Consider the following 24908-nt stretch of genomic DNA (forward strand, 5'->3'; position numbering starts at 1 on the left):
CACTGGCCAGCTGCTCTCTTCTGGTTTTTGGTGCTCTGCCGTGCACGCTAATGTGCGCGCGCACACATGCAGTCTTTTGGCACTCTGTGCCAAAAAGGTTAGCCACCACTGCTTTAGAACGAAGCCATGAGAGCATTTTATGTTATATAATCCAGAGCGCCTATCCTACACATTCAGCCCTCCGTGGATCAAATACTTACTGTGGTCCAATGCGTAAGCAATTGTATAATGGGGATGGCATATGTTTGGCTTTCGTATTTTAGCGCTAGTAAAAACTTTTAAACCCAAGCCCTGTCAAAGGAAAGAAGAAGTCAGAGTGAAACATTTCAGAAAGCATGAACTTTCTTTTTTTAAAGTCCAAGGTGAATGCTAGCGGTAAAATTCCAATTTTCTTGCAGCTGAACTCAAGTCTTGTGACTTTTCCAGCAATTGCCTGGAAATTATTTACTTCTGTAAATCAACTAGTCTACAACCCTGGGATTTCCTGGTGCCGTTATCTAATCAATCTAAGGTAATGACTCAAATCAAATTCAGTTCTTGGAGTTTTTTGGGAGGGGAGGCATCCATCAAGTGATTTTGAAAATAGTATGGGAGGAGTTGATCCTCACCTGTATCGAGGTAGATTTTTCAGCCTAAAATATAATCCTGAACCTCCAGAAGTTTTCTGGCCTTCTATTAAGCCAATCCAAACTTACTTCACTTTTTGAGATCAGCTAAGCAATTTAGTTCTTATCAATTGCTTTGTTGTTGTTGTTAGTTGCGAAGTCGTGTCTGAACGATCACGACCCCATGGATAATGTTCCTCCAGGCCTTCCTGTCCTCTACCATCCTCTGGAGTCCATTTAAGCTCACGCCAACTGCTCCGCTGACTCCATCCAGCCACCTCATTCTCTGTTGTCCCCTTCTTCCTTTGCCCTCAATCTTTCCCAGCATTTTAGGCTCTTCTCCAGAGAGTCCTTCCTTCTCATTTGGTGGCCAAAGTATTTGAGTTTCATCTACAGGATCTGGCAGTAAGCCTTGCTCTCCTGTAGGACTGACCGGTTTGATTGCCTTGCAGTCCAAGGGACTCACAGGGATCGTCTCCAGCACCAGAGTTTAAAGGCCTCCATTCTTTGGCACTCAGCCTTTCTTATGGTCCAACTTTCACAGCCATACATTGCAACTGGGAAAACCATAACCTTGATTATAGGCATCTTTGTTAGCAAGGTGATGTCGCTGCTTTTTTAGTATGCTGTCTAGATTTGCCATAGCTTTCCTCCCCAGGAGCAAGCTATCGATTGCTACCCTGCCTCTATTCAAACCAGGAAACTGAGCTAAGCGTTTCTGTCTAAATCTCAAGAAACTTCAAGACTAAAATGAGCTTGAAGAGGGAGTGACACATTATTATAGAATAAACCGGAAATTTCACCTTCCAGAAGCAGCAGAGAAGCTCACCTTAAGAATTTTGGAAACATCGGCTTCCCCATAAGAGAAAGGGATAGCGTGATAACGGATACCATCCACTTCAATATTTTCCATTTTGATGCATGGCTTTTGGTCCCATTCATGTTCAAAGTATAGGTCACGTGAAGAAGAGTCTGGTAGCAATGCATAGATCTGAAAAGAGAGACATTGCAATTCGGTAAATCTGCCCATCTCATGCGGGATCCCCAGAGAAGAGCAACAAAGGTGATTATGGGACTGGAGGCTAAAATCTATGAAGAATGGTTGCAGACATGCTAGACTTACCCAGTTCCTTAGTTCTAAGTTGCTTCTCTCCTTGATTAGTTTCCACCCATTGCTTCTTGTTCTACCCTCAGGTTCCTTGGAGAATAGCTTGACTGCCTCTTCTTTGTGGCAGCCCCTGAGATATTGGAACACTGCTATCATGTCTCCCCTAGTCCTTCTTTCTCTTAAGCTAGACATACCCAGTTCCTGCAACCGTTCTTCATATGTTTTAGTCTCCAGTCCCCTAATCATCTTTGTTGCTCTTCTCTGCACTCTTTCTAGAGTCTCCACATCTTTTCTACATCGTGGCGACCAAAACTGAATGCAGTATTCCAAGTGTGGCCTTACCAAGGCATTATAAAGTGGAATTGACACTTCACGTGATCTTGATTTTATCCCTCTGTTGATGCAGCCTAGGACTGTGTTGGCTTTTTTGGTAGCTGCTGCACACGGCTGGCTCATATTTAAATAGTTGTCCACTAGGACTCCAAGATCCCTTTCACAGTTAGTACTACTGAGCAAGGTACCACCTATACTGTACCTGTGCATTTCGTTTTTGTTGCCTAAATGTAGAACCTTACTCTTTTCACCATTGAATTTCATTTGATTAGATAGTGTCCAATGTTCAAGTTTGTCCAGATGCTTCTGTATCTTAAGCCTATCTTCTGGAGTGTTGGCTATTCCTGCCAGCTTGGTGTCATCTGACTTCATAGGTTCTCCATGTGACTCACCTTTTCATGGGAAAGCTCGGCTTGAGGTTTCAACAGAAAGATACTCTGGTCAACCGCATGGAAAGCACAGAGGGAGCCAGGGGAAGCAGCAAGATGGAGTTGGGTTTTCTGGCCAGGCAGGCCTTGTTGATCAGAGAACCACAGTCTGGCCTGCAAACATAAAGCAGATCTTTGAAAAGGGCTTTTTCTTCTGCTAAATGGAATAAGAAATGGAAAAATAAGACAATCCAGGTAGCCAAGAAGGCCCAACAGAGACTCCATTTCCTTAGGGTCTTGCGTAAAAATAGGGTGGAACAACAACCAGTGACCTCCTTTTACTGGTTCACAATAAAAAGCATCCTCACTTATTGCATCACGGTATGGCATGCCGGTCTGATAACCACAGATAGAAAAACGTTACAGAGGGTGGTGAGCACAGAACAAAACATTGTGGGCTGCCCCCTGATGCCCCTAGGTGAGATTGCTGCCTTAGAAGAGAGAGGAAAATCCTCAGGGACAATTCACACCCTGGACAGCACTTCTTTACCCTCCTATCTTCTGGAAGGAGGAATGGAAGGATAGCCAGCTGCACAAACAGGCTGAAGAACAGTTTCTATCTGTGGGCTGCCAGACTCCTGAATGCAAAATAACATCATAACCATGGAGTATGATGGATTTGCAGGGCCGGCTCAACGTGTAACATGTTCACACTGGTGTAATGGGACTGGGTGTTTGTTAATATGATTTACTGGGTTAGGGATATTTTTTTTCTTTTTCTTTTTGTCTTCACTGTGAGTTGTATTGTGTTGGGGGGGGAGCACTGAGGGAGCTTAACTAATCTCATTGCACATATGTTATGCACTGACAATAATAATAATAATAATAATAATAATAATAATAATAATAATAATAATAATAATAATAATAATGCCGCCAGAGGATTTCAAAAAGGAATGATGCAACCGTGGAAGGAACAACACCAGACATAACTGAACAAAGATTAATGGATCAAAGGTGCTTCATCATCCGTAATAAAGTTTTCACAGAAGTGGAAATGCAACATCTAGAAATATTGGCTAAAAAGAAAACAAGTGATGATGAACAAGCTGAAGAAATTGCTCCAACACCTGAACAAATTGACCAGCCAGTGGAGGAAACGAACATACAGGATGAAGACCCTCCTGTGCAACAACTTGAAAGTGTAGAGCTAAGTGATCTAGCAAAAATGCTGAAAGAAAAAATTGAAAACCACATCAAAGAAAATGTAGAAAGAAAAAGACTACCTATCATTCGCAAAGGGCATAGCAAACGAGTGAAAGGTCTGTTAACTGCCGTGAACAACATTTCTACCGGCCGCCTTGAAAGAGGCGGTGGTGAGGCCACTGCTCAAGAAGCCTTCCCTGGACCCAACGGATCTAGTCAATTATCGTCCAGTCTCCAACCTTCCTTTTTTAGCGAAGGTTGTAGAGAGTGTGGTAGCACAACAGTTCCCACGTCACCTGGAGGAGAATGATTATCTAGCCCCGCGCCAGTCCGGCTTCCGACCCGGGCACAGCACGGAGACGGCCTTGGTCGCATTGGTCGATGATCTCTGGAGGGCCAGAGATAGGGGCTGTTCCTCTATCCTGGTCCTATTAGATCTCTCGGCGGCGTTCGATACCATCGACCATGGTATCCTGTTGCACCGGCTGGAGGGGTTGGGAGTCAGGGGCACCGTTTTATGGTGGTTTGGCTCCTACCTCTCCGACCGGACGCAACGTGTGTTGGCAGGGGAGCAGAGATCGACCCGGAGGCCACTCACTTGTGGGGTGCCACAGGGGTCGGTGCTCTCGCCTCTCCTGTTCAACACATACATGAAACCGCTGGGCGAGATCATCCGTGGCTTTGGGGTGGGATACCATCTGTATGCTGATGATACTCAGCTATACATTTCCACCCCGAACCACCCCAATGAGGCCGTTGAAATGATGTCCCGGTGTTTGGAGGCCGTACGGGTCTGGATGGATGGCAACCGACTAAAACTCAACCCTTCCAAGACGGAGTGGCTGTGGCTTCCGGCCTCCCGGTTCAACCAGTTGATTCCATCTCTGGCCATTGGGGGCGTTCAACTGGCCCCCATGGAACAGGTGCGCAATTTGGGCGTCCTCCTAGATGCCCGGCTGTCCATGGACGACCATGTAACAGCCGTGACAAGGGGGACGTTCCATCAGGTTCGCCTGATGCGCCAATTGCGCCCCTTATTGGACCGGGATGCCCTACGCACAGTCACCCATGCGCTAGTGACGTCTCGCCTGGACTACTGCAATGCTCTCTACATGGGGCTTCCCTTGAGATGCACTCGGAGACTGCAGTTGGTCCAGAACGCGGCCGCGCGGGTGATTATGGGGAGGACTAGGTTCTCCCCTGTAACACCTCTCCTGCGCGAGCTGCACTGGCTTCCTGTAGTCTACCGAGTGTGTTTCAAGGTTTTGATTATGATCTTTAAAGCGCTTCATGGCACAGGGCCTAGTTACATGCAGGATCGCATCCTGCCCCATACATCCCTACGACCAATCCGCTCTCACAGAGAGGGACTTCTCCGGGTGCCGTCTGCTAAACAGTGTCGGGGGGCGACACCCAGGAGCAGAGCCTTCTCTGTGATGGGCCCAGCCCTGTGGAATGACCTCCCCCGTGACATCAGGATTACTTCCGATCTCCGCTCCTTCCGTGTACAGCTGAAGACCCACCTCTTTCAACTATCTGGCCTGGCTCAACCGTAAATTTTCTTACTCCTCCTGACAGTTCTTTTAAATTTTTAAATTTTAAAGGGTTTTAAATGGTTTTTACAATTGGGGCATTTTAATGGTGATTTATAATTGTCTAATGTGATGTAATTTGTTACCTCCTCCGTGCATGTATGTCTTTGTATATATTTGTGTTTATGTGTTTGTACATGTGTTTTATGTTTTTTATGCTATTGTACGCCGCCCCGAGTCCGGTTTGGAAAGGGAGCGGCTAATAAATTTAAATTTATTATTTATTATTATTATTAACTTCCATCCCATCCAGCACACCATATGAAACCAACCAATTAATGCATAGCACAGCCTCCATTATCACTGCAGAACTAGGTTATAAAATGCCAAAAAAGAAACCAATGGAACACCAAAGTGGAAAATTCGACTTGAAAATAAAATTAAAAAACTACAAGGGGATATCAGCAATCTGAAGTTCTTGAAAGAAGGAAAACTAAAGAACAAAAAGCTGAAAAATAGTTTACACAAAAAAATACAACCTGGAGGAAAAAAACAAATTATGGAAATTATGGAAGAACTAAAACAATGTGCAATAGCAACAACAAGGAAAATTGAAAGATACGAAGGACGAATAAAACAATATTGTGAAAATGTCCAGTTCAGAAGAAACCAACACCTCTTCTACTGGTCCCTTGATGAAAATCAAATCCAAACTAATATTCACACATATAAAGAAAAAACTTTGAACTTTTGGAAAGAACTGTGGGAAAACCCAGTGGAACACAACAACACTGCCTCCTGGGTCAAAGATGTTCAACAGCAAACAACCCAAAACACGATGGAAAATATTGTAATAAAAACTGACATGGTGGCAAAACAAGCAAAGAAGGTCAAGAACTGGAGTGCACCTGGCCTGGATGAACTGCATGAATACTGGCTAAAACACCTGACCAGCCTCCGTCATTGCATGATCACTCAATTTGATCAAATGCTTCAAAATGCAACAAGCGAAGAATGGTTAACAGCTGGCCGAACATACTTGATAATGAAAGATCCAGAAAAAAAGATCCAAGCAACTGTTGCCCAATTACTTGTCTGCCAACAACGTTCAAACTTTTTACAAGGATACTGACAAATTCAGTATTCAGTCATCTGATGGAAAGCAGTTTGTATCCAGTAGAACAAAAAGGAAATCCTAAAAAATCAAGAGGAACAAAAGATCAGCTGCTCATAGACAAAACGGTACTAAACAAATGCAAAACGAAGAAAAACAAATTTAAATATGGCGTGGATTGATTACAAGAAGGCATTTGACTCATTACCCCACAGCTGGATTAACACCTGCCTGGAAAACTTTGGAATCATAATAATAATAATAATTTTATTTGATTAGCCGCAACCCTCTCCCGAAGGACTCGGGGTGGCGTACAATCAAAGCAAATAAAATACAGATAAAGACAAACATAAATACATAAGAAACAAAGACATATACATGTGCATGGAGGAGGTAGACTAATGAGTGAAAACAATTAAAAAACACAATTTAAAATCCCATTGAATAAAATTACCAAATTAAAAAACCCGTCAGGAGCGTTATGAAGTTATGGTTGAGCCAGGCCAGCTATTTGGAATAGGTGGGTCTTGAGCTTTACATGGAAGGAGCGGAGGTCAGTGGTGGTCCTAATATCCGGAGGGAGGTCATTCCACAGGGCTGGGCCCGCCACAGAGAAGGCTCTGCTCCTAGGCGCCGCCCCTCGGCACTGTCTGGTGGACGGCACCTGGAGAAGTCCCTCTCTGTGCGAGCGGATGGGTCGTAGGGATGTATGGGGCAGAATACGATCCCGCAGGTAACTAGGTCCTGAGCCATGAAGCGCTTTAAAGATCGTAATCAAGACCTTGAAACGCACCCGATAGACCACAGGAAGCCAGTGCAGCTTGCGCAGGAGAGGTGTCACATGGGAGTACTTAGTACTCCCCATAATCACCCGCGCGGCCGCATTCTGGACCAACTGCAGTCTCCGAGTGCATTTCAAGGGAAGCCCCATGTAGAGAGCGTTACAGTAGTCCAGGCGAGACGTCACCAGCGCATGAGTGACTGTGCGTAAGGCGTCCTGGTCTAATAGGGGGCGCAATTGGCACACCAGGCGAACCTGGTGGAACGCCCCCCTGGCCACGGCTGTCACATGGTCATCCATGGACAGCCTGGCATCCAGGAGGACGCCCAAATTGCGCGCCCGCTCCACGGGGCGAGTTGAATGCCCCCAATGGCTAGAGATGGGATTAACTGGTTGAACCGGGGGGCCGGAACCCACAGCCACTCCGTCTTGGAAGGGTTGAGCTTGAGTCGGTTGTCATCCATCCAGACCCGTATGGCTTACACACACCGGGACATCACTTCGACGGCCTCGTTGGGGTGGTTCGGGGTGGAAATGTATAGCTGAGTATCATCAGCATACAGATGACATCCCACCCCGAAACCATGGATGATCTCACCCAGCGGCTTCATGTATGTGTTGAACAGGAGTGGCGAGAGGACCGACCTCTGTGGCACCCCACAAGTAAGGGGGCTTAGGGTCGACCTCTGCTCCCCTGCCAACACACGTTGCGTCCGGCCAGAGAGGTAGGAGCCGAACCACCGCAAAACGGTGCCCCGGACCCCCAACCCCTCCAGTCGGCGCAACAGGATACCATGGTCGATGGTATCAAAAGCCGCCGAGAGGTCTAATAGGACCAGGATAGAGGAACAACCCCTATCTCTGGCCCTCCAGAGATCATCTACCAACGCGACCAAGGCCGTCTCTGTGCTGTGCCCGGGGCGAAAGCCGGACTGGCGCGGGTCTAGATAATCATTCTCCTCCAGATGTCGTGGGAACTGAGAAGCCACCACACTCTCTACAACCTTCGCCAGAAAGGGAAGGTTGGAGACAGGACGATAATTGGCGTAGGGTCCAGGGAAGGCTTCTTGAGCAAGGGTCTCACCACCGCCTCTTTCAAGGCGGCCGGAAGAGACCCCTCACCCAACGAAGCGTTCACTAGGCCCAGGAGCCAGTCGCGTGTAACCTCCCAGGATGCCAGTACAAGCCAGGAGGGACACGGGTCCAGTAAACATGTGGTAGGTCGCAGTCGTCCACGCAATCTGTCCAAATCCTCGATGACAACCAAGTCAAACTCCTCCCAGAAAGGTTTCTCAAGACTCGCCACGGACGTCTCCACTGGGCTGCTGAAGGGGACCCAATCCTTCCGGATTTGAGCGACTTTATCCTGCAGATATTTCCCAAATTCCTCTGCCCTACCCTGTAAAGGGGCCTCCCGCGGCCTCTGAAACAGGAGGGAGCGGGACACCCGAAACAGGGCGGCAGGGCGGTTCTCTGCGGATGCAATGAGAGCGGCGCAATATTGGCGTTTGGCCGTTCTCAATGCCACTAGGTACGTCCTTAAATGGGCTCGTACCTGAGCTCGGTCAAATTCGGATCGGGAGGATCTCCAATGACTCTCTAGGCATCTCTTGCGGTGCTTCATCACCCTTAGCTCCTCGGTAAACCAAGGAGCCAGGGTGGATCGTTGCCACCGGAGAGGCCGCAAAGGCGCCACCCGGTTCAAGGCCCCGGTAGTCGCATTGTTCCATGCGGCCACCAGGTCCTCTATCCGAGGGCGGGTCAGGGCTACAGGAGGTGGCCCAAGCTCTGTTTGGAACCTATCTGGTTCCATCAGGCGCCTGGGGCGGAACCATCTAGTGCTTTCCAGTTCCGCCTCCCCGCAGCGGGGGGTAGCACCAGGGAAGTCAAGTCGGAGGAGTGAGTGATCTGACCATGACAGAGGAGTGATGGTTAAGTTCACTCCTCCCAGATCACTCAACCACTGGCCAGAGACAAAAACAAGGTCCAAGGTGTGACCTCCCTCGTGTGTCGGGCCCTGAATCAATTGAGTTAGGTCCATGGCTATCATGGAAGCCATGAACTCCCGAACCCCCTCTGATGCTTCTCCCACCGATGGCAGGTTAAAATCCCCCATCACTAGAAGTTTGGGGGTCTCAACCGCCACCAATGCGATCAGCTCGAGGAGCTCAGGCAGGGTCGCTGATGTATGGCGGGGAGCCAGGTATACTATCAGCAGGCCCAACTGTCTCCCAGGGCCCCATTTCACAACAAGGGATTCACATCCGGACGTCTGTGGTACAGTGGACTCCCTCGGCTCTAAGTCCTCCTGGATAATCACTGCTACCCCACCGCCCCTTCCCCGGGCCCGGGGCTGGTGAAATGCTTGGTAACCTGGTGGGCACATTTCCACGAGGGGTAAACCTCCCTCATGGCCCAACCAGGTCTCCGTTATTCCCGCGAGGTCCGGCTCCCCCTCCAAAATTAGATCATGAATGAGGGGGGCCTTATTGACAACGGACCTCACATTGCATAGCAACAGCCTCAGGCCCTGGGCCTGCAGATCCTGACCACCTAGAACGCGGGGGTTGGTACAAGCGACCGGGTGTAACCAGCACTCACGGTCTCCCAACCGACTGCGAGTTGTTAATCTGTCCTCGTATCTGCCCCTCCCTACGACTGTTGGAATCAAGGAGCCCCGTATGGGAATGATATCCTCCCCCCCCCCTCCTCTCCGCTCCTTCTGCTCGTGACCCCACCTGGTGACCTGGCTCTGTCATCGCTCCTGATCTGACCCACCCGCCCCCCAACTCCTAAACCCCTAAAAGTATTTAAAAAACATTTAACTAAAAACCCCCTAAGTCTCCGCTTCCTCCACCTCTCGAGATTAATAAATCCGTCATCAAGGTGGGCCCTTGAAAGGGCGGAGGGCCACACCTGCGAGAGGGGGGACTCCCGCAGTAGGATTAGGTCTAATCTTGAATACATATGTTATTAAAAATTCATCAGGGCCTAGGCTCTGTGCTGCGGATGTTCTGGCCAATAAGCCATAGTCCAATAAAATTGAAAAAGCCGGGTTCCGGTGCGAAGAAAATTGTCCAGTCCTAGATGAGGGGGGGGTAGTGATGTTGTAAGCTGGTCAGGTGCCAGTCAATAAGTGGGGGCTGGTGGGTGGTCAATGGTGGATGGCGAGGGATAGTTGGATTATTGCTTGGTAATGGGCAAGGGGCAGATGGTCAATCAGACGAAGATAGGGAGGTAATCCTCCAGGGCGCGCACAGATGGAAGACAGGGGCCAAATTGTTAATCCAAAAGTCAGCAGGGGGGGGTAGATGGTGCAGTCATGGAGGCAAAAATATCTGTACATTTTTGAAAGCAAATATGCAAAAATGGAAAACAGTTCTAACAACAAATGGGCAGAACATTGGTGAAGTCAACATCAGATGAGGAATCTTTTAAGGGGATTCACTTTCACCACTACTGTTCAACATTGCATTAATTCAACTGACAATAATCCTACGAAACACAAAACTGGGATACCAAATCTCAAGCCAACATGGCAAGATGAACAATCTACTATACATGGATGACTTAAATGTATGCAAAATGCTCCACTGAACTTAAATCAATACTCAACACAGTTCAACTGTTCAGCAGTGACATCAAAATGAACTTTGGACTTGAAAAATATGCTATATTATCCATGCAGTGAGGAAAAATGGAAAAAACAGAAGGAATAGAACTGGGAAATGGAAATATAGTGAAAGCATTAGCACAGGATGATGGTTAAAAGTACCTAGGCATATTGGAAGCAGATAACATCTTGAATGGAAAAGTCAAAGAGTCAACGCAAAAGGAATACATCAGGAGAGTCCACAAACTATTAAAATCAAAGCTGAATGCTGGAAACATAATTAAAGCCATTAATACATGAGCAGTTCCAGTGATATGCTACTCAGCTGGAATCATCACTGGACACTGGCTGAACTGAAAAACGTGGACAGGAAAACACACAAACTTTTGAATATGTACCACACTTTACATCCACGAAGTGACATCAACAGGTTGTACCTGTCAAGAAAAATAGGGGGCAGGGGGCTATTGCAAATCCATCAAACTGTAGAAGAAGAAAAACGAAGTTTGAATGATTATGTGAACCAAAGTACAGAAAAATTGCTGCAGGCTGTGAAAACGGAGAATAGCATAAAAACAACAGAAACAAAGGCAGAATATAAGGAAAAACAGCTGGATGACAGATTAAATTGATGAAAAACCAAAGCTTTGCATGGACAGCACTTGAAAAGCATTGAACGAAAATGTGATGACAACTTGTCATGGACATGGCTTAAGATGGGAACTATCAAGAAAGAAATGGAAGGTTTAATAATGGAGCAGCGGTGAGAGCCAGAGGAGGGGGGCTCCTGATGCCATGCCTTGGAGCAGTGGGGAGGAGTCACGAGACAGTGAGTCAGAGCTGAACAGGGAGTTCCTGGACGCTCGTTATCGCCGCGCCCATAGACGCAAGGAATGTGGGCTTATTTATTGGCGGTAAGGGCTCTCAGCTGTTGTTCAGGAGACTCCTCTCCAGGCTATAAAAGGGTTGACTGTGCATACGCCCTTTGCAGCAGTCAACAAAGGACTCCTGCAAGAAGTCTTGGTTTTGAAACATAGCCAGCTGGATAGCTGCTTTCGTGTCTTGCCATTGTGAGCTTTGTCGTGGTGGTTTACTGCCACGGAACTTTCTGTCTGTTTGTAAAATAAACCCTGTTCCCTTGTATTCTTCCGGAGTGTGTTCTGTGTGGGCGAAGGAGGAAGGGGGGGTCAGAACACATTGGTATTCTGGATTGCTATGAAGGGTTTTTAATGAGAGGTGGCAATGTTTGGCTTTCAATTTTGAGTTTCAAATTTCTTTAAAATTATCCGTTTAACTATCCTAGTATATTCTATTTCAGATTACAGATTAAACCGACTTGGAAGGACCTTGTAGGTCATCTAGTCCAGCCCCCCGCCCAAGCATGAGACCCTGCACCATTTCTGACAAATGGCAGTCCAATCTCTGCTTGAAAGCCTCTAGAAATCTCTCCTTGATCAGTTTGCATCCATTATTTCTTGTCTGGCCTTCAGGTGCCTTGGAAAATAGATTGACACCCCACCCCACCCCTCTCTGTGGCAGCCCCTCAAATATTAGAAGATTGCTATCACGTCTCCCCTGGTCCTTTTCTTCATATGCATTTTATTTGCAAATGCCTTCTTTCAGGCTTCCCTTCTGCTTGATTTGTCCAATGTACACATTTTTCCAGCATATTCCTAGTAAATGGCCATTAAATCTGGAGGTCTTCTAATTCAGCCCCCTGTTCCAAGGTCCCTTCTTATTCTGTAATGCTGTAAATCTATCGCTGTCTTTTCTGTGTGCTCAGCCCAGGTCAAAAGGGGAACCCATCTCATTTAACCACATGATCAGTATGCTATTTCCGAAACATGATTGAAAGTGGACATTTTGTTTCTTCCCTTACCTTGTTGGAGAAACACTTTTCTACAGTGAAATCTCTTGAGTGAGCAACAAGTTCTCCGCTGGGCAAAATGGTGTAGAGGAACAAGCGGGTTAGGGGTGCAGTGTCAACATCCACCAAGAGATTCAAAAGGAAGTCGCCTTTGGGTTCTAAAGCAAGAAAATCCCAGGTGGAGGAGAGAGAGAGGGGGGGGAGGGAGGGAGAGAGAGGGGGGAAGAGAGAGAGACAGAGTGAGTGAGTGAGAGAGAGAGACACAGAGAGAGAGAGAGAGAGAGAGATTGAAAAGGGGAAAGTTAGAAGGAATTAATTCCAGTTGGAATACATCAGGCAACCACAACAGACTGAGGAATGTGGGATAGAAGTGGATCATGGACGAATCAGGAGCTGGAGGGCTTCAACTGCTCTCTTCTCCTTCATAGTTGCATGTGCTTGCCTTAGCCATGAATCAGCAGGTGAATCTCCCTCCAGTAACATCATCTACCGCACAGGAGGGAAACGGACATAAAACACGCCGCATGGCATATGCCATGGAGCCCTTCAACCCTTTGCTATCTTAGAAAGTAAGGATGTTGCCTCAGACCCATGAGTCAGTGCTGTTAACCTGTTTCCCGGAAAATAAGACCCAGTCTTATTTTCTTTTGGGCTCCAAAATAAGCACTAGTGTTTATTTTCGGGGGATGTCTTAATTTATTTCCATTTACGAGAGGCCCACTTCTTCTGTTTCCTTGCAGAGAGGCAGGAGGCAGTGCCACCGCAGTGAGGTGCAGGGGGAGGGAACTGCCCCACGTACCCTGCACCAGCTTACCGTAGCTCAGGGGCCCCACACCCAGGCTATCCATGCCTCAAAAACTCTCTTGCCTTGCGGTGGCAGCTCCAGCATATCACTCGGCCTCCTGCTCTATTGCGGTCATGAACAAGCAGAAGTGGGCCAGCAGACATGTGAGCTTTTGGGGTGTGGATGGCCTGTCTGTGGGGGCCCTGAGCTACGGTAAGCTGGTCCGTGGCATGTGGGGGGCAGCTCACCTCACCTCATGGTCACAGCACCCCCTTCTCCTCACCTCACCTTGTTTTGGCAGCACCACAAGTAGCCAGCCGGAATGGGCAGGCTGTGCAGGCACTTAAGTAGAGCTTATTTTGGGGATAGGGCTTATATTAAGCACAATCTCAAAAAAACACCTTGGGCTTATTTTCAGGATATGTGTTATTTTCAAGGAAACACAGTAGTAGTGCCCCTCCAGGGTCTCTGCCCCCTGGAGAGGCACTACTAAGGGTTGAACTTGAGAGCCTTTTGCATGCCAAGAAGTTGGGAGCTCCACCCTCTTCCCTCTCTTTCCTCCTCCTGCCTTGCATGCATTTGCTTTCCTCAAAAGCAAAGTCACATTTAGCATGCTAGGCAGCTGCTCTGAGAGGCTGAACCTCTATGCCTCTCTGTGGATCCCCAAGAAGGGCTTGTCCTAGAAGAAAGGGTAGTAGGCAACTGGTCAGCCTGGTGGCTGAGTGACACTCAACCAAAACTCAGGATGAAGGAAGTGGCTGCAGAGATTTGGGAGGAATGGCCTGTTTATTCTACCCTTTTGTCCTCATCCTTTCCTCTGCTCACTGGCAAGGCTGGCTGTATGTACCCACATTCCTTTCTCTGCCAGTGTGAAATAGGATATAGCAACCAATTGCAAAGGGCAAAACTTTGCAGACAAGCAAGGGGCATCCAGAATTCAGCAAGGGAGAATTGGATTCCCTACAGATTGGCACACTTCAAGCCCAGCACTTGAAATGGTAGTGATAAACACTCCAGGGAAGCTTTTTCCCAAGCATGGAGGGGAATGCTAGCCGGTGGAGGGAGCATTTACCTTTTCCCTGGATTGGCTGTGTGTGAGTCCCAGCTCGTATGATGTTTCCCTTAGCCATCACCTAGAAAACAAAAGAGCAATTCTTGCAATGCAGGTCAAAAACTGGCAGGGGTTTGATGGAATGGTGGCAGCCATCACCTTTTCTTGTTTGACTGCCTTCTGTCAATACCCTTGATCAAGATACTTTCAATAGCCCCCCTGAAGTTGGGCAACAGGGTTTCCAGTCATTTAGCAGCAGGCAACTCATCCACAATAGTGTGAGCCAAAACAGTGCTTAAATTTATTTATTTTTAAAAGCAGTAAGCCCTCTGAAATTCACTCTAAAATCACAAGGGAAGAAGCTGAAGATCTGGGGCATAATGACATCCTACTCACTAGGGCCCACGGCTCCTAAAATTGGTATAGGTGCAATCTCCAGCTTCTAAAAGGTTTCCCAATTGGGATTTACACCATTGGTGAAATCTAAAATCTTACTATTCTACCTAAGGTTGAATCTTCATCAATCGATATTTACATTATGTACTCCTAAAGTATATCCTTGCTCCAGAAAAAAAGAAAATATCTTTGTTTTCCAACTCACCAAATAATAAAAGATAACTTCCTTCTTCACAGCATTTGGGTCCAGGATAAAATGCACTCGAATTTGCTCTGTGTTGCCACAGCTAAATGTTTTTGGCCGTGGCTCAATGTGGAGGTAACTTTGACTTGGTGAGTAAAATCGGTGTACTACGTGCGAGTCACGCTCATGATAAATGGGGACCGAATGTTCACAGCTTTCATTTTCTTTGTAAACGCCCTGTTTATAGAATGGGAAAGAAACCATTTTGCTTAAAGAGCAATATATATGGGCATACCAGGTGCTTTGACAAAACACCTAATCATTCCCCTGGCTCAGCTGATAAGGAAGGAGAGCTTGTGGCTTAGAGGTTAATATAACTGCCTAACATGTAAAATAGCCCAAGTTCAAATCCCAGTAAGGGGATTGGCTAGCTGATGAGAGCTAAAATAGCTTGAATTAGATCTATACTACTCTCCATTTACACACACACACACACACACACACACACATTATTAAGTCTAATTACTTCATTTAGCAATTATATTTGGTGATATGTATGTATGTGTGTGTTTGTGTGTGTGTGTGTGTGTGTTACAACCCCTGGTATGCCCAAATATGGGAGGGAGCTCATTACTCCCCCTTTCTGTCCTTCGGCTTATTACAGAGGACCATCCAGGCAGAAAACCATATTTTTATTTTTAATGTTGCCTTTTTATAGCTCCCTCCCATATTTGGGCATACTAGGGGTTGTAACACAAATACATACCTATTTCCCTCGCTCAGCTGATAAGGAGGAGAGCCTGTGGCTTAGTGGCTAACAAATCTGGCTAATATGTAACACAGCCCAGGTTCAAATCCCAGTGGCAATTACATCAGCCTAATATGCAATACAGCCCTGGTTCGATTCCCAGTAAGGGTATGGCTAGCTGATGAGAGCTAAATAGCTTGAAATAGATCTATACCAGTCTCACTTTATTTATTTATCAGCACAAATACAACACAAATATAAAAAGGCAACATTAAAAATAAAAATATGGTTTTCTGCCTGGATGGTCCTCTGTAATGAGCCGAAGGACAGAAAGGGGGAGTAGTGAGCTCCCTCCCATATTTGGGCATACCAGGGGTTGTAACACAGATACATACCTATTTCCTTGGCCTAGCTGATAAGGAAGAGAGCCTGTGGCTTAGTGGCAATTACATCAGCCTAATATGCAATACAGCCCTGGTTCGATTCCCAGTAAGGGTATGGCTAGCTGATGAGAGCTAAATAGCTTGAAATAGATCTATACTAGTCTCCCTTTATTTATTTATCAGCACAAATATATATATGCTCGCCACCTCCTGCACCTCAAAAATAATAAGACCTCCACGAAAATAAGGCCAAGTGCTTATTTTGGAGTCAAAAGAAAATAAGACCCTGTCTTTTTTGGGGGGGGGGACACAGTAGTATTGCAGGGATGCGTACAGCAAAGTATGAGACAGCAGGGCAGGTCCCTCCTTTAGACACCTTCATTATGACATTGCTGCAGGGGGACAAAACATACATTTTGCTGGATTTCTTTACCCTGCAGCAGAGCTCCAAGGTATACAAGAGTGACGCCTTTGTAAGTTAAGTGCATCTGAAATCACATCCAGCGAAACAGCTGCTGTGTGATGAAGAGCAGAACTGAAATACATGCTATGAATGTGAGTGTCCTACAAGAAAAAAAAGGAAGTTCTCAAAGCTGTGGGAAAATTGGAAAACGGTAAGGCTGCAGGCGTAGATGGTATAGCGGCAGAAATTTTCCAGTATGAAACAGGCAATCTGCTTATGTAATGGCTATGCAATTTGTTGAACGTATGCGAAGACGACATCTGTGTCAAACAATTGGAGAAATATTGCTATTGTTCCCCATTTCAAAGGGAGGGATACCGAGCAAATGCAAAAACCACAGGGGGATACATTTGGGAGTTCTCCCGAAGATGGTGCTTCGCAGAATTTGGATTGAAAAGGGCATAACAGGGGACTGTTTTTCACTCCAAAATACTCACATGCAAATTGATGGATTCCTCTATGAAGTCAGATGTGTCTATGGAAAACTGTATTCGTCCTTCCTCGTTGGTTGTGTACCTGGCTGTGTATTTCACAGAAGGTCCTCTAATCTCAATGCTCTTATTAGCCATTGGCACATCCATACCATCCACCAGTTTCATCTACATGCGGGGAAAAAATTAACCCACATCCAATGTGTTAGATCGGGTAATGGATAGGCACACACAGGCTTAACGGTAACAACAGCTCTTTATTAAGTACAACAAGTGAGAACCATCCAGCGAAGGTTGAGTCTGACAGCAGCCCTTTTATAGGGAGCTGTCAGACCCTCCGACCAATAGGATTAAACCTCTGTTCCCGCCGGAACAGAGAGCCTTGGTGGAAACCACTGAAGTTAGAGCAAGTATCTAACACAATGATTTTAGATTTGAACTCTCATTAAGGGCATATCTGGAGGGTCAAAAGTCAAGATGGTAGGCTGTAATCGTGCCATCAAAGCCTTGCCTGGTTTTTATGTGTGTTGCACATGTGACACTTGTTAAAAAGCGCAAGGACTTTGATGCCCGGCCACCGTCTTGCCTTTTTTGACTTACCTACGAATATTCATTGTTCAAGGGCCTTAACAGCTTTGTGGGTCTTCTTACGGGTCCCTCTGCCAAGCTGAGAAAGGCCAGGATTCCTGAGAGGGGGGGGGGGGGCTGCTAACATAGGTGAAATATTTGTAAAAAATAACCACCACCACCACCACCCCAAATCTCCCCCCAAATTTTAAAGGCCAAAATTATTGTGCTAAACTCCCTTGGGAAGGCCACTAAAGGAATTGTGGCAGGTTATATGTGATCTTTGGTCTATCCTTTTTTCACCCCTACCAAAATGACTACAGAATTTAGGGGCTCTTCTGTGAAGTCTGGGTGGGGAGGATAGATAGCAGTTGAGGTTGTTGAGAAATGCCACCTGTTAGACTAGCATTGATGGTGTTACCTAGTTTGGATAATGAAACGTTTGCAAGAAAACAACCAAGCAGAGAGCATCGAGGACCCCTCAAATGCCATCTCCTTGGACTTGGGCAAAGAGCAACTGGTTGAAAATCAATGTTCAGCTCTTCCCCACCAGTCATCTCTTTCCTGCCGCCTTACCTGCAGGAAAAGGGGGATCCCAGGCTTATAATAGGGCTCTGCGTTTTCGAAGCTCAGTTTGCTGATTGTCGAAGTGATGCTTATGGTGCTCTCCTCTGTCATTTCCACCCCTGTCAAAGAGAGGAAGTGGGTTGTTTTTGTGTTACCGAAATTTATAACATTCAGTTGAAATGATATCATTGCCTTTGTATTGTACAATCTTGTAAGCTGTCTAAAGTCTAGGACTGGGTCAGATTACAAATGAATTAGATCAAATCTGGTCTGAGAGTAATACAATGATCTCCCACTCCCGTCATAGATCAAAAGATGCTGATCTATTGAAACCCCATCAACCCCCCCACCCCCCTTGTTCAGATGTCTTAGAGCTAGAAGCTCCATAGAGCAGCAGTTCTCAAACATGTTGGCCTCAGGAACTCTTTACAATCTTAAAAATGATTGAGATTATATCTATAAATATATACTGTATTAAAAATTAAAACGGAGAAGTGTTAAAGCATTCATTTATTTGACTTTCCAGACTCCCTGAAAGGGTCAATTGAGAGATCACACTTTGGGAATCATTGCACTGGCCATTCATAAACTGCCTGAATAGCACTTAGACTTATATGCCACTTCAAAGTGCTTTCCAGCCCTCTCTAAGTGGGTTACAGAGTCTGCATATTGCCCCCAACTATCTGGGTCCTTATTTTACCGACCTCGGAAGGATGGAAGGTGAGTCAACTTTGAGCCTGGTGGGATTCGATCTGCCAAAATGCTGACAGCTGGTGATCAGCAGAAGTAACCTGCAGTACTGCACTCTAACCACTGCGCCATCACCACTGAAGCCCTTCAGCACAGGAAAGTTCACTGCTTCATGCAACCCATTCTATCGGTTCACCCCTCATCCAGTTGGGAAGTTCTTCCTAAGATCTAGTCCAAGCCCCTTTCCCTGCTGCTTCCTGAAAAGATACCTGTGCCTTCCTCGGTGATCTTGCCTTCTACCTTAATGGTCTCGTCCAAATCATTTTGCCTGAGATGGAACATCTTGGTTTCTACCACCTGGGAGAAACACCCCTGCCCATTTGCCTGTAAGGGAAAGCAAAAAAATACTAAACAAGAAACCAGTGATTTTAAGGACTGTGCTTCCTTATTTGTGGCTTTCTTCAACTAGCTGTATTCATTGGAATTGAAAGTGCATAAGTCACAGCCAGCCTGAGCTGTGCAGCTAGAGGTCATCAAATCAGCAAAGGATACTTTACAGATTACTGAAAAGAATATTCAACAGTTGAAATCCAACCAGATCTCTTGGGGAAACTACTTGCTTGCTTCAGCTCAACCTTGCCAATTTTCTCCAAGATTTGGAGAACCTTGAGGCCATCAAGTTCAACTCCCTGCTCAGGAAATTAACTCAGTTGATCCCCCAGCTACAGTGGCTTTCACTGGAATATATCTGATTCTGTCCCTATTGCTCCAATCAGTCCTCGGACGCAGAAAAAGAACTAAATTCTCTTTCCCAGGGCTAACAGGAGCAGTGAAGTGGGATCTTCAAAAGAAGAATGGAAAAGAATACTAGGATGTTGTATTTGTTTGGTCGAATGGTTGTCTATGTGATAAAGGGAGAGAGAGAGAGAGCACGAAAGAAGGGAGAATGTATGACCCCCCCAAGTAATTCTGTAGGAGTCATTATAATCACCTTTCCAAAGTTGTAGGCATTGTAGGAGGAGAACTCTGTTAGTTTAAGGTGGCAAAAAAAATCAGTAGTCTAATAACCCCTTTTCTGACTTATACGTTTTGTTAAATGACATCAGCTTTCATGAACTGCAGCTTACAAAAATTACAGTCTTCTAATAAAATGTATTAGTTGGAAGATTCCTCATTTTTTCGAATTAGCTACATACATACCCACTGGCACTCATACAACTCCGGAATCAAGAGGAATCAAGAGACGGCTGTTAATGCAAGCACAAAATGGGGCATGGCAATGCAGGGGTGGGAAGAATGTTTTCGAAACATGGCAGATGGATATCAGTCCAACTGTTATGAAATCCATAAGAAAATCAAACAGCTCTCAGAGAAACTGCCGGAAATTTCTGGAATAGGCATGTTTTGTGTCATCTAAGTGCTTTCCCTGTCACCGAAGCTGATTAATGAGACCATATGAACTCACTTCCTTCCTAGAGTAGCCTTAGTTCCTCTGGTCAACCTCTTTAGTAGCTGGACTAACATTCCCAACTTCCAATTGGCCATGCTGGCTCAAACTAGCATGAATCAGAACTAAAGAATTTTTGATGAACTGCACATCCCATTAGAACATTTTCTTTGATCTGGAACATACCTCTCCACTGTATTCTTCACACAGACCCAAGTCTCTATCTGGACACGGATTGTATTGCTGATAGAAACGGCAGATGGTCATTTTCACCAAGCCAGGGACAGGTTTCCCATAGGTATACCTGCATCCAGAACCAAACGGATTAGAGATACAGATGAACAGACTTGGAAGTTACCTTATAGGTCTAGTTCAACACTCCACTCAAGCAGGAGACCCTACACCATTTCTGACAAATGGCAGCCCAATCTCTTCTTGAAAGTCTCAAGTGATGAAGCTCCCACAACTTCCCAAGGCAACTTCTGTTCCATTGGTTGATTATTCTCACTGTCAGAAAGTTCCTCCTTATTTCTAGGTTGAATCTCTCCTTGGTCAGTTTCCATCCATTAGTCCTTGTCTGCCCTTCGGGTGCTTTGGAAAATCGCTTGACCCCCCTCTTCTCTGTGGCAGCCCCTCAAATATTGGAAGACTGCTATCATATCTCCACTGGTCCTTCTCTCCACTAGACTAGCCATGCCCAGCTCCTGAAACCGTTCTTCATATGTTTTAGCCTCCAGTCCCCCAATCATCTTGGTTCCTCTCCTCTGCACTTTTTCTAGAGCCTCAACATCTTTTTATAGTGTGGTGACTAAAACTGGATGCAGATCTCTAGGTGTGGTCTTACTAGGGTTTTATAGAGTGGTATTAGTACCTCACTTGATCTTGAGTGTATACCTCTGTTAATGCAGGATTGCATTGGCTTTTTTTGCTGCCATTGCACATTGCTGGCTCATATTTAGCTGGTTGTCCACTAAGACTCCCAGATCCTTCTCACAGTAAGTTTTTGTGTGCTTTTATGATATAGAAGTGTGAAGGTTTGCCTCTTTTTGAAAACAAGGTAGTCCGCTCTCTACATGGGGCTCCCCTTGAGATGCACTCAAAGGCTCCAGTTAGTCCAGAATGCGGCCGCGCGGGCAGTTTTGGGAGCCGCTAGGTACTCCCATGTAACACCTCTCCTGCGCGGGCTGCACTGGCTACCTGTGGCTTTTCGGGTGCGTTTCAAGGTGCTGATTATCATCTTTAAAGCGCTCCATGGCACAGGACCTAGGTATTTGCGGGATCGCATCCTGCCCCATACATCCCTTCAGCCGATACGCTCACACAGAGAGGGACTTCTCCGGGTGCCGTCCATTAGGCTGTGCCAGCAGGCGATGCCCAGGGGAAGGGCCTTCTCTGTGATGGGCCCGACCCTCTGGAATGACCTTCCCCCTGATATCAGAACAACTACAGATCTCTGCTCCTTCCGCACGAAGCTAAAAACCCACCTGTTCAATTTAGCCGGCCTGGCCTAATTCCAGCTTCCCACCCCAGGCCTGTATTTTTAAATTCGATGGGTTGGTTTTAGGCGTGTTTTAATTTTTAACAATTTGTACAGGGCTTTAGGTTTAATCTGGTTTTAAGGGTATTTATTATGTATATGGTTTTTTAATGTGGTTCCTGTACACCGCCCCGAGTCCCTTCGGGGAGAGGGGGCGGTCTATAAATCAAATAAACTTGAACTTGAACTTGCATCTGCTCGTTCTTTTGAACATTGCAACTTATTTTATCAGTATGAGAAATCCTCTTACCAGTGAGGATTGTAAATGTTGTTGTAAAGCCAAACATGAGGCTCCATTGTTCCATCAGCATGATTGATTATGGACGCTGGTGGCAATGCTCTCCTTCTCTGACTAATACCTTGGGCTGGACAGCACGAGACTCATGACAGAGTGAAGGCACCTATCTTGCAAATGGTGTTTCAAGGAAGGCTTGAAGCTGACAATGCATCTCATCTGGGTATTGTGCCTAAATCAATGGAAAGGGGACTAGAACATTGCATGAAGAGGAGGGAATGGGGGAATTAACAGGGTTGGACATATCTTCACCCACCCCACATTTTCCTACATGTTGTAGAACAGAGGAGGAATTACCTGGTCTCCTCCTCTCCATCTCATCTCTATTCTGCTACTGTGGTGTATGTCAAAGATTTAAAACTAGAATAAGTAAAGACTACTCCCATTGGCTTTATACAAATTATGTGCAGCGTTGCTTTGAGTGACACTGGAAAATTTTGTGCCTTTCAATATACAGCCAGAGATATGTAGATAATTTTAATTCTTACCCGCTCTTCACGTTTCTCCATGTTTTTACTTTGTTTTTATCCCAATTTTGCCTATTAACTGTTTCTGATGTTTGCTGATTTGTTACTCTGAACTGGATATAGGGAGTGCCAGGGGCAAAAAATGGAAATTACCCCTATACATCATTTTCCAACACCTGGCTTCTAAAAAGTTGTCATGTCTTGTCACCATATTGACCCTTTGATACCCTCCCCATGTTCCCACCCCAAAGAAAGGTGCTTGCGATAAGACAGATATCCAGGGAGAAGTCCTCCATTCTCCCTTTGCCCCCAAAATAAAGAAACAAAACCTTATTAGAACTCACCTCCCACAAATGGTCACTTCAAATGTTGTGGCTAGAACTGTGATTTTCTCTGGTACCTTCACCACAACTTCAAATTTGGGTAATACTAAAAAGAGGAGAGAAATGTCAACTCTAAAGGAGAACTTCATATACTCTTCAAACCATGCAAAGTCCTGTTTTGCTATCTTATAATATTAAAATGGTGTTGCACCCTAGCTGAAAATTACGAGCCTCTCTAAAAGCTAACCCAGTGTCAGAATTAAGAATTAATTAATACATCATGTAAATTTATTGAGTCTTTTCTGCCATGGCTGGTCGCAAGCCTAGCTTTGGGTTCTCTTCCTAGGCAAAATGGAGATACAGATGCTAAGGTAATGTTTCTCTGTTTCAGCAACTTTAAGATGTGTGGACTTCAACTCCCAGAATTCCCACTCCACACAAATTAAAGTGCTGGCTAGGGAAGGCTGAGAGTTAAGTCCATCTATATATTACAAAAACACTCTGGTTTCTTTGTCCGTGAATAATCTTCAATTGTGTAAAGCAGTGCACCATATGGCAGGAAAAAAAATTGAATCAACTTACTTCGAATGGACTAAATTAAAGATTGTGTCCAAAATCCAGGACCTATTATTCCTGCAGGATTGAAATTTGGCAAAATAACAACAGATTCAAGACCATCATAGTCAGCTGCAGTCACATGTTCATTATTTCCATTACCTCCTGCCCACTTTCCACAAAAAAAAAAAATCAATGGGGAAGCTGGCGGGAAGTCGGAAGTCATTCCCAATCCTATTGCTTTTTTGCCTTCCCTTGATCATTCTGTTACTCAGTTGAGATAAGGAAATATCTCTGAAACAATGACCCAGTGAGCCAGAGGTTGTCTAGCGTAACTTCAAGTACTGGCTGGGGAATCCTGGGAATTGAGTTTACATGTCTTAAAACTGGTGCTCTTGAGAAACATTGTGCTGAGTCAATGTTCGGAAATCCAGGAGCCTTGCTCAACACAAGAAGAATCCCTCTTGTGGTCACAAGTTCATTCCAAGAATGCTGTGTAGAAGATCCATAAATATCTCTTCTATTTCATTTATGAAAACATTCATACAGAGAGATTGATAGGAATACAATCAGTACCCAATTCTACTCAGGGTTCAGAAGTACGCCTCATCCTTCTTACCATATTCTTTCACTTCAAATGGGTAATGAGCAATCTCGTTGAAGGATTTTTCTACCATCAATTTGTAGGTGCCTAAGACAGGCTCCGAAGACAGGGGGAATGCCAGCTGGACGAGGCCCATGCTAAGCTTAACATCATTCCACTGGAACACACGGTTGTTCCTGGGGTCCTGTCAGTCACAAAAAATGCAAACACGAGAGCTTTTGGTGTTGATAGAACACTTAATGCCCCATCCCATCCTCTGGTCAATCTTCCTCCAATTTTTCAGATTCTGGGAATTATAATTAACCAATTCTTAAACAATTCACATGAAGATTGTTCTGTTATTCTGTTGGCTGCACAAATACATTTCCAACTCTTGTTCAGCTGCTGTCAAGCTGCTTTGCCTTAAATTTGCTGTGGGCCAATTGAAAAGCTGGTGCCTCACTCGGATTGTACTGTCTCCAGAGAAGGGAACTTGCTAGGAATGGAGAACAGACGCTGACAGACAGATGTCTTGCAGAGATCAAAAGGAAAACTCTTAGTTTTGGCTTTGTGGATAGATAAAGCCATCACAATCGCACAAATGGAAGGCCTTGCATCCTCGTCAGATGTCCTCCAAAAACATGGGCTGAAAATATTGGGAATCCTCACACAAGATCTTGTAAAGTCAAGTGTTTGGAGAAATGAATCCTTTCTAAAGCCTTAGGAACCAGACCAGCTGTGAGGCAGTTGGTATATATTAGGGGGTATGTGGGTGTAAATAAAAATCAGGTTTCACAGCAGGCAAAGCTGTGAAAAAGAAATCTTTTTTTAAAAAAATTGGGTCCATGACTCTGCCTTCAATTCACTCATAACCAATTGACTCATTAAAAAAAAAATTACACACAGACAC

General features: G+C 45.5%; 1 protein-coding gene across 1 annotated transcript in view; it reads right to left on the reverse strand.

Annotated features, from left to right (window-relative positions):
• The window catches only part of LOC309383753 (alpha-2-macroglobulin-like), an 84485-nt gene that overhangs the window by 43839 nt on the left and 15738 nt on the right, over positions 1-24908 (reverse strand). The window contains exons 6-17 of the mRNA XM_081936593.1: positions 24035-24203; positions 22882-22966; positions 20425-20542; positions 19061-19175; positions 18111-18220; positions 16974-17135; positions 14964-15179; positions 14384-14444; positions 12540-12685; positions 2439-2588; positions 1435-1596; positions 201-291 (exon numbers count right to left, since the gene is read on the reverse strand). Coding sequence (XP_081792719.1) covers positions 201-291; positions 1435-1596; positions 2439-2588; positions 12540-12685; positions 14384-14444; positions 14964-15179; positions 16974-17135; positions 18111-18220; positions 19061-19175; positions 20425-20542; positions 22882-22966; positions 24035-24203 — 1585 coding nt within the window. The remainder of the gene's footprint in view (positions 1-200; positions 292-1434; positions 1597-2438; positions 2589-12539; positions 12686-14383; positions 14445-14963; positions 15180-16973; positions 17136-18110; positions 18221-19060; positions 19176-20424; positions 20543-22881; positions 22967-24034; positions 24204-24908) is intronic.

This window comes from Natrix helvetica (genome assembly GCF_964273705.1).
Source record: "Natrix helvetica genome assembly, chromosome: 1".
NCBI lineage: Eukaryota > Metazoa > Chordata > Lepidosauria > Squamata > Natricidae > Natrix > Natrix helvetica.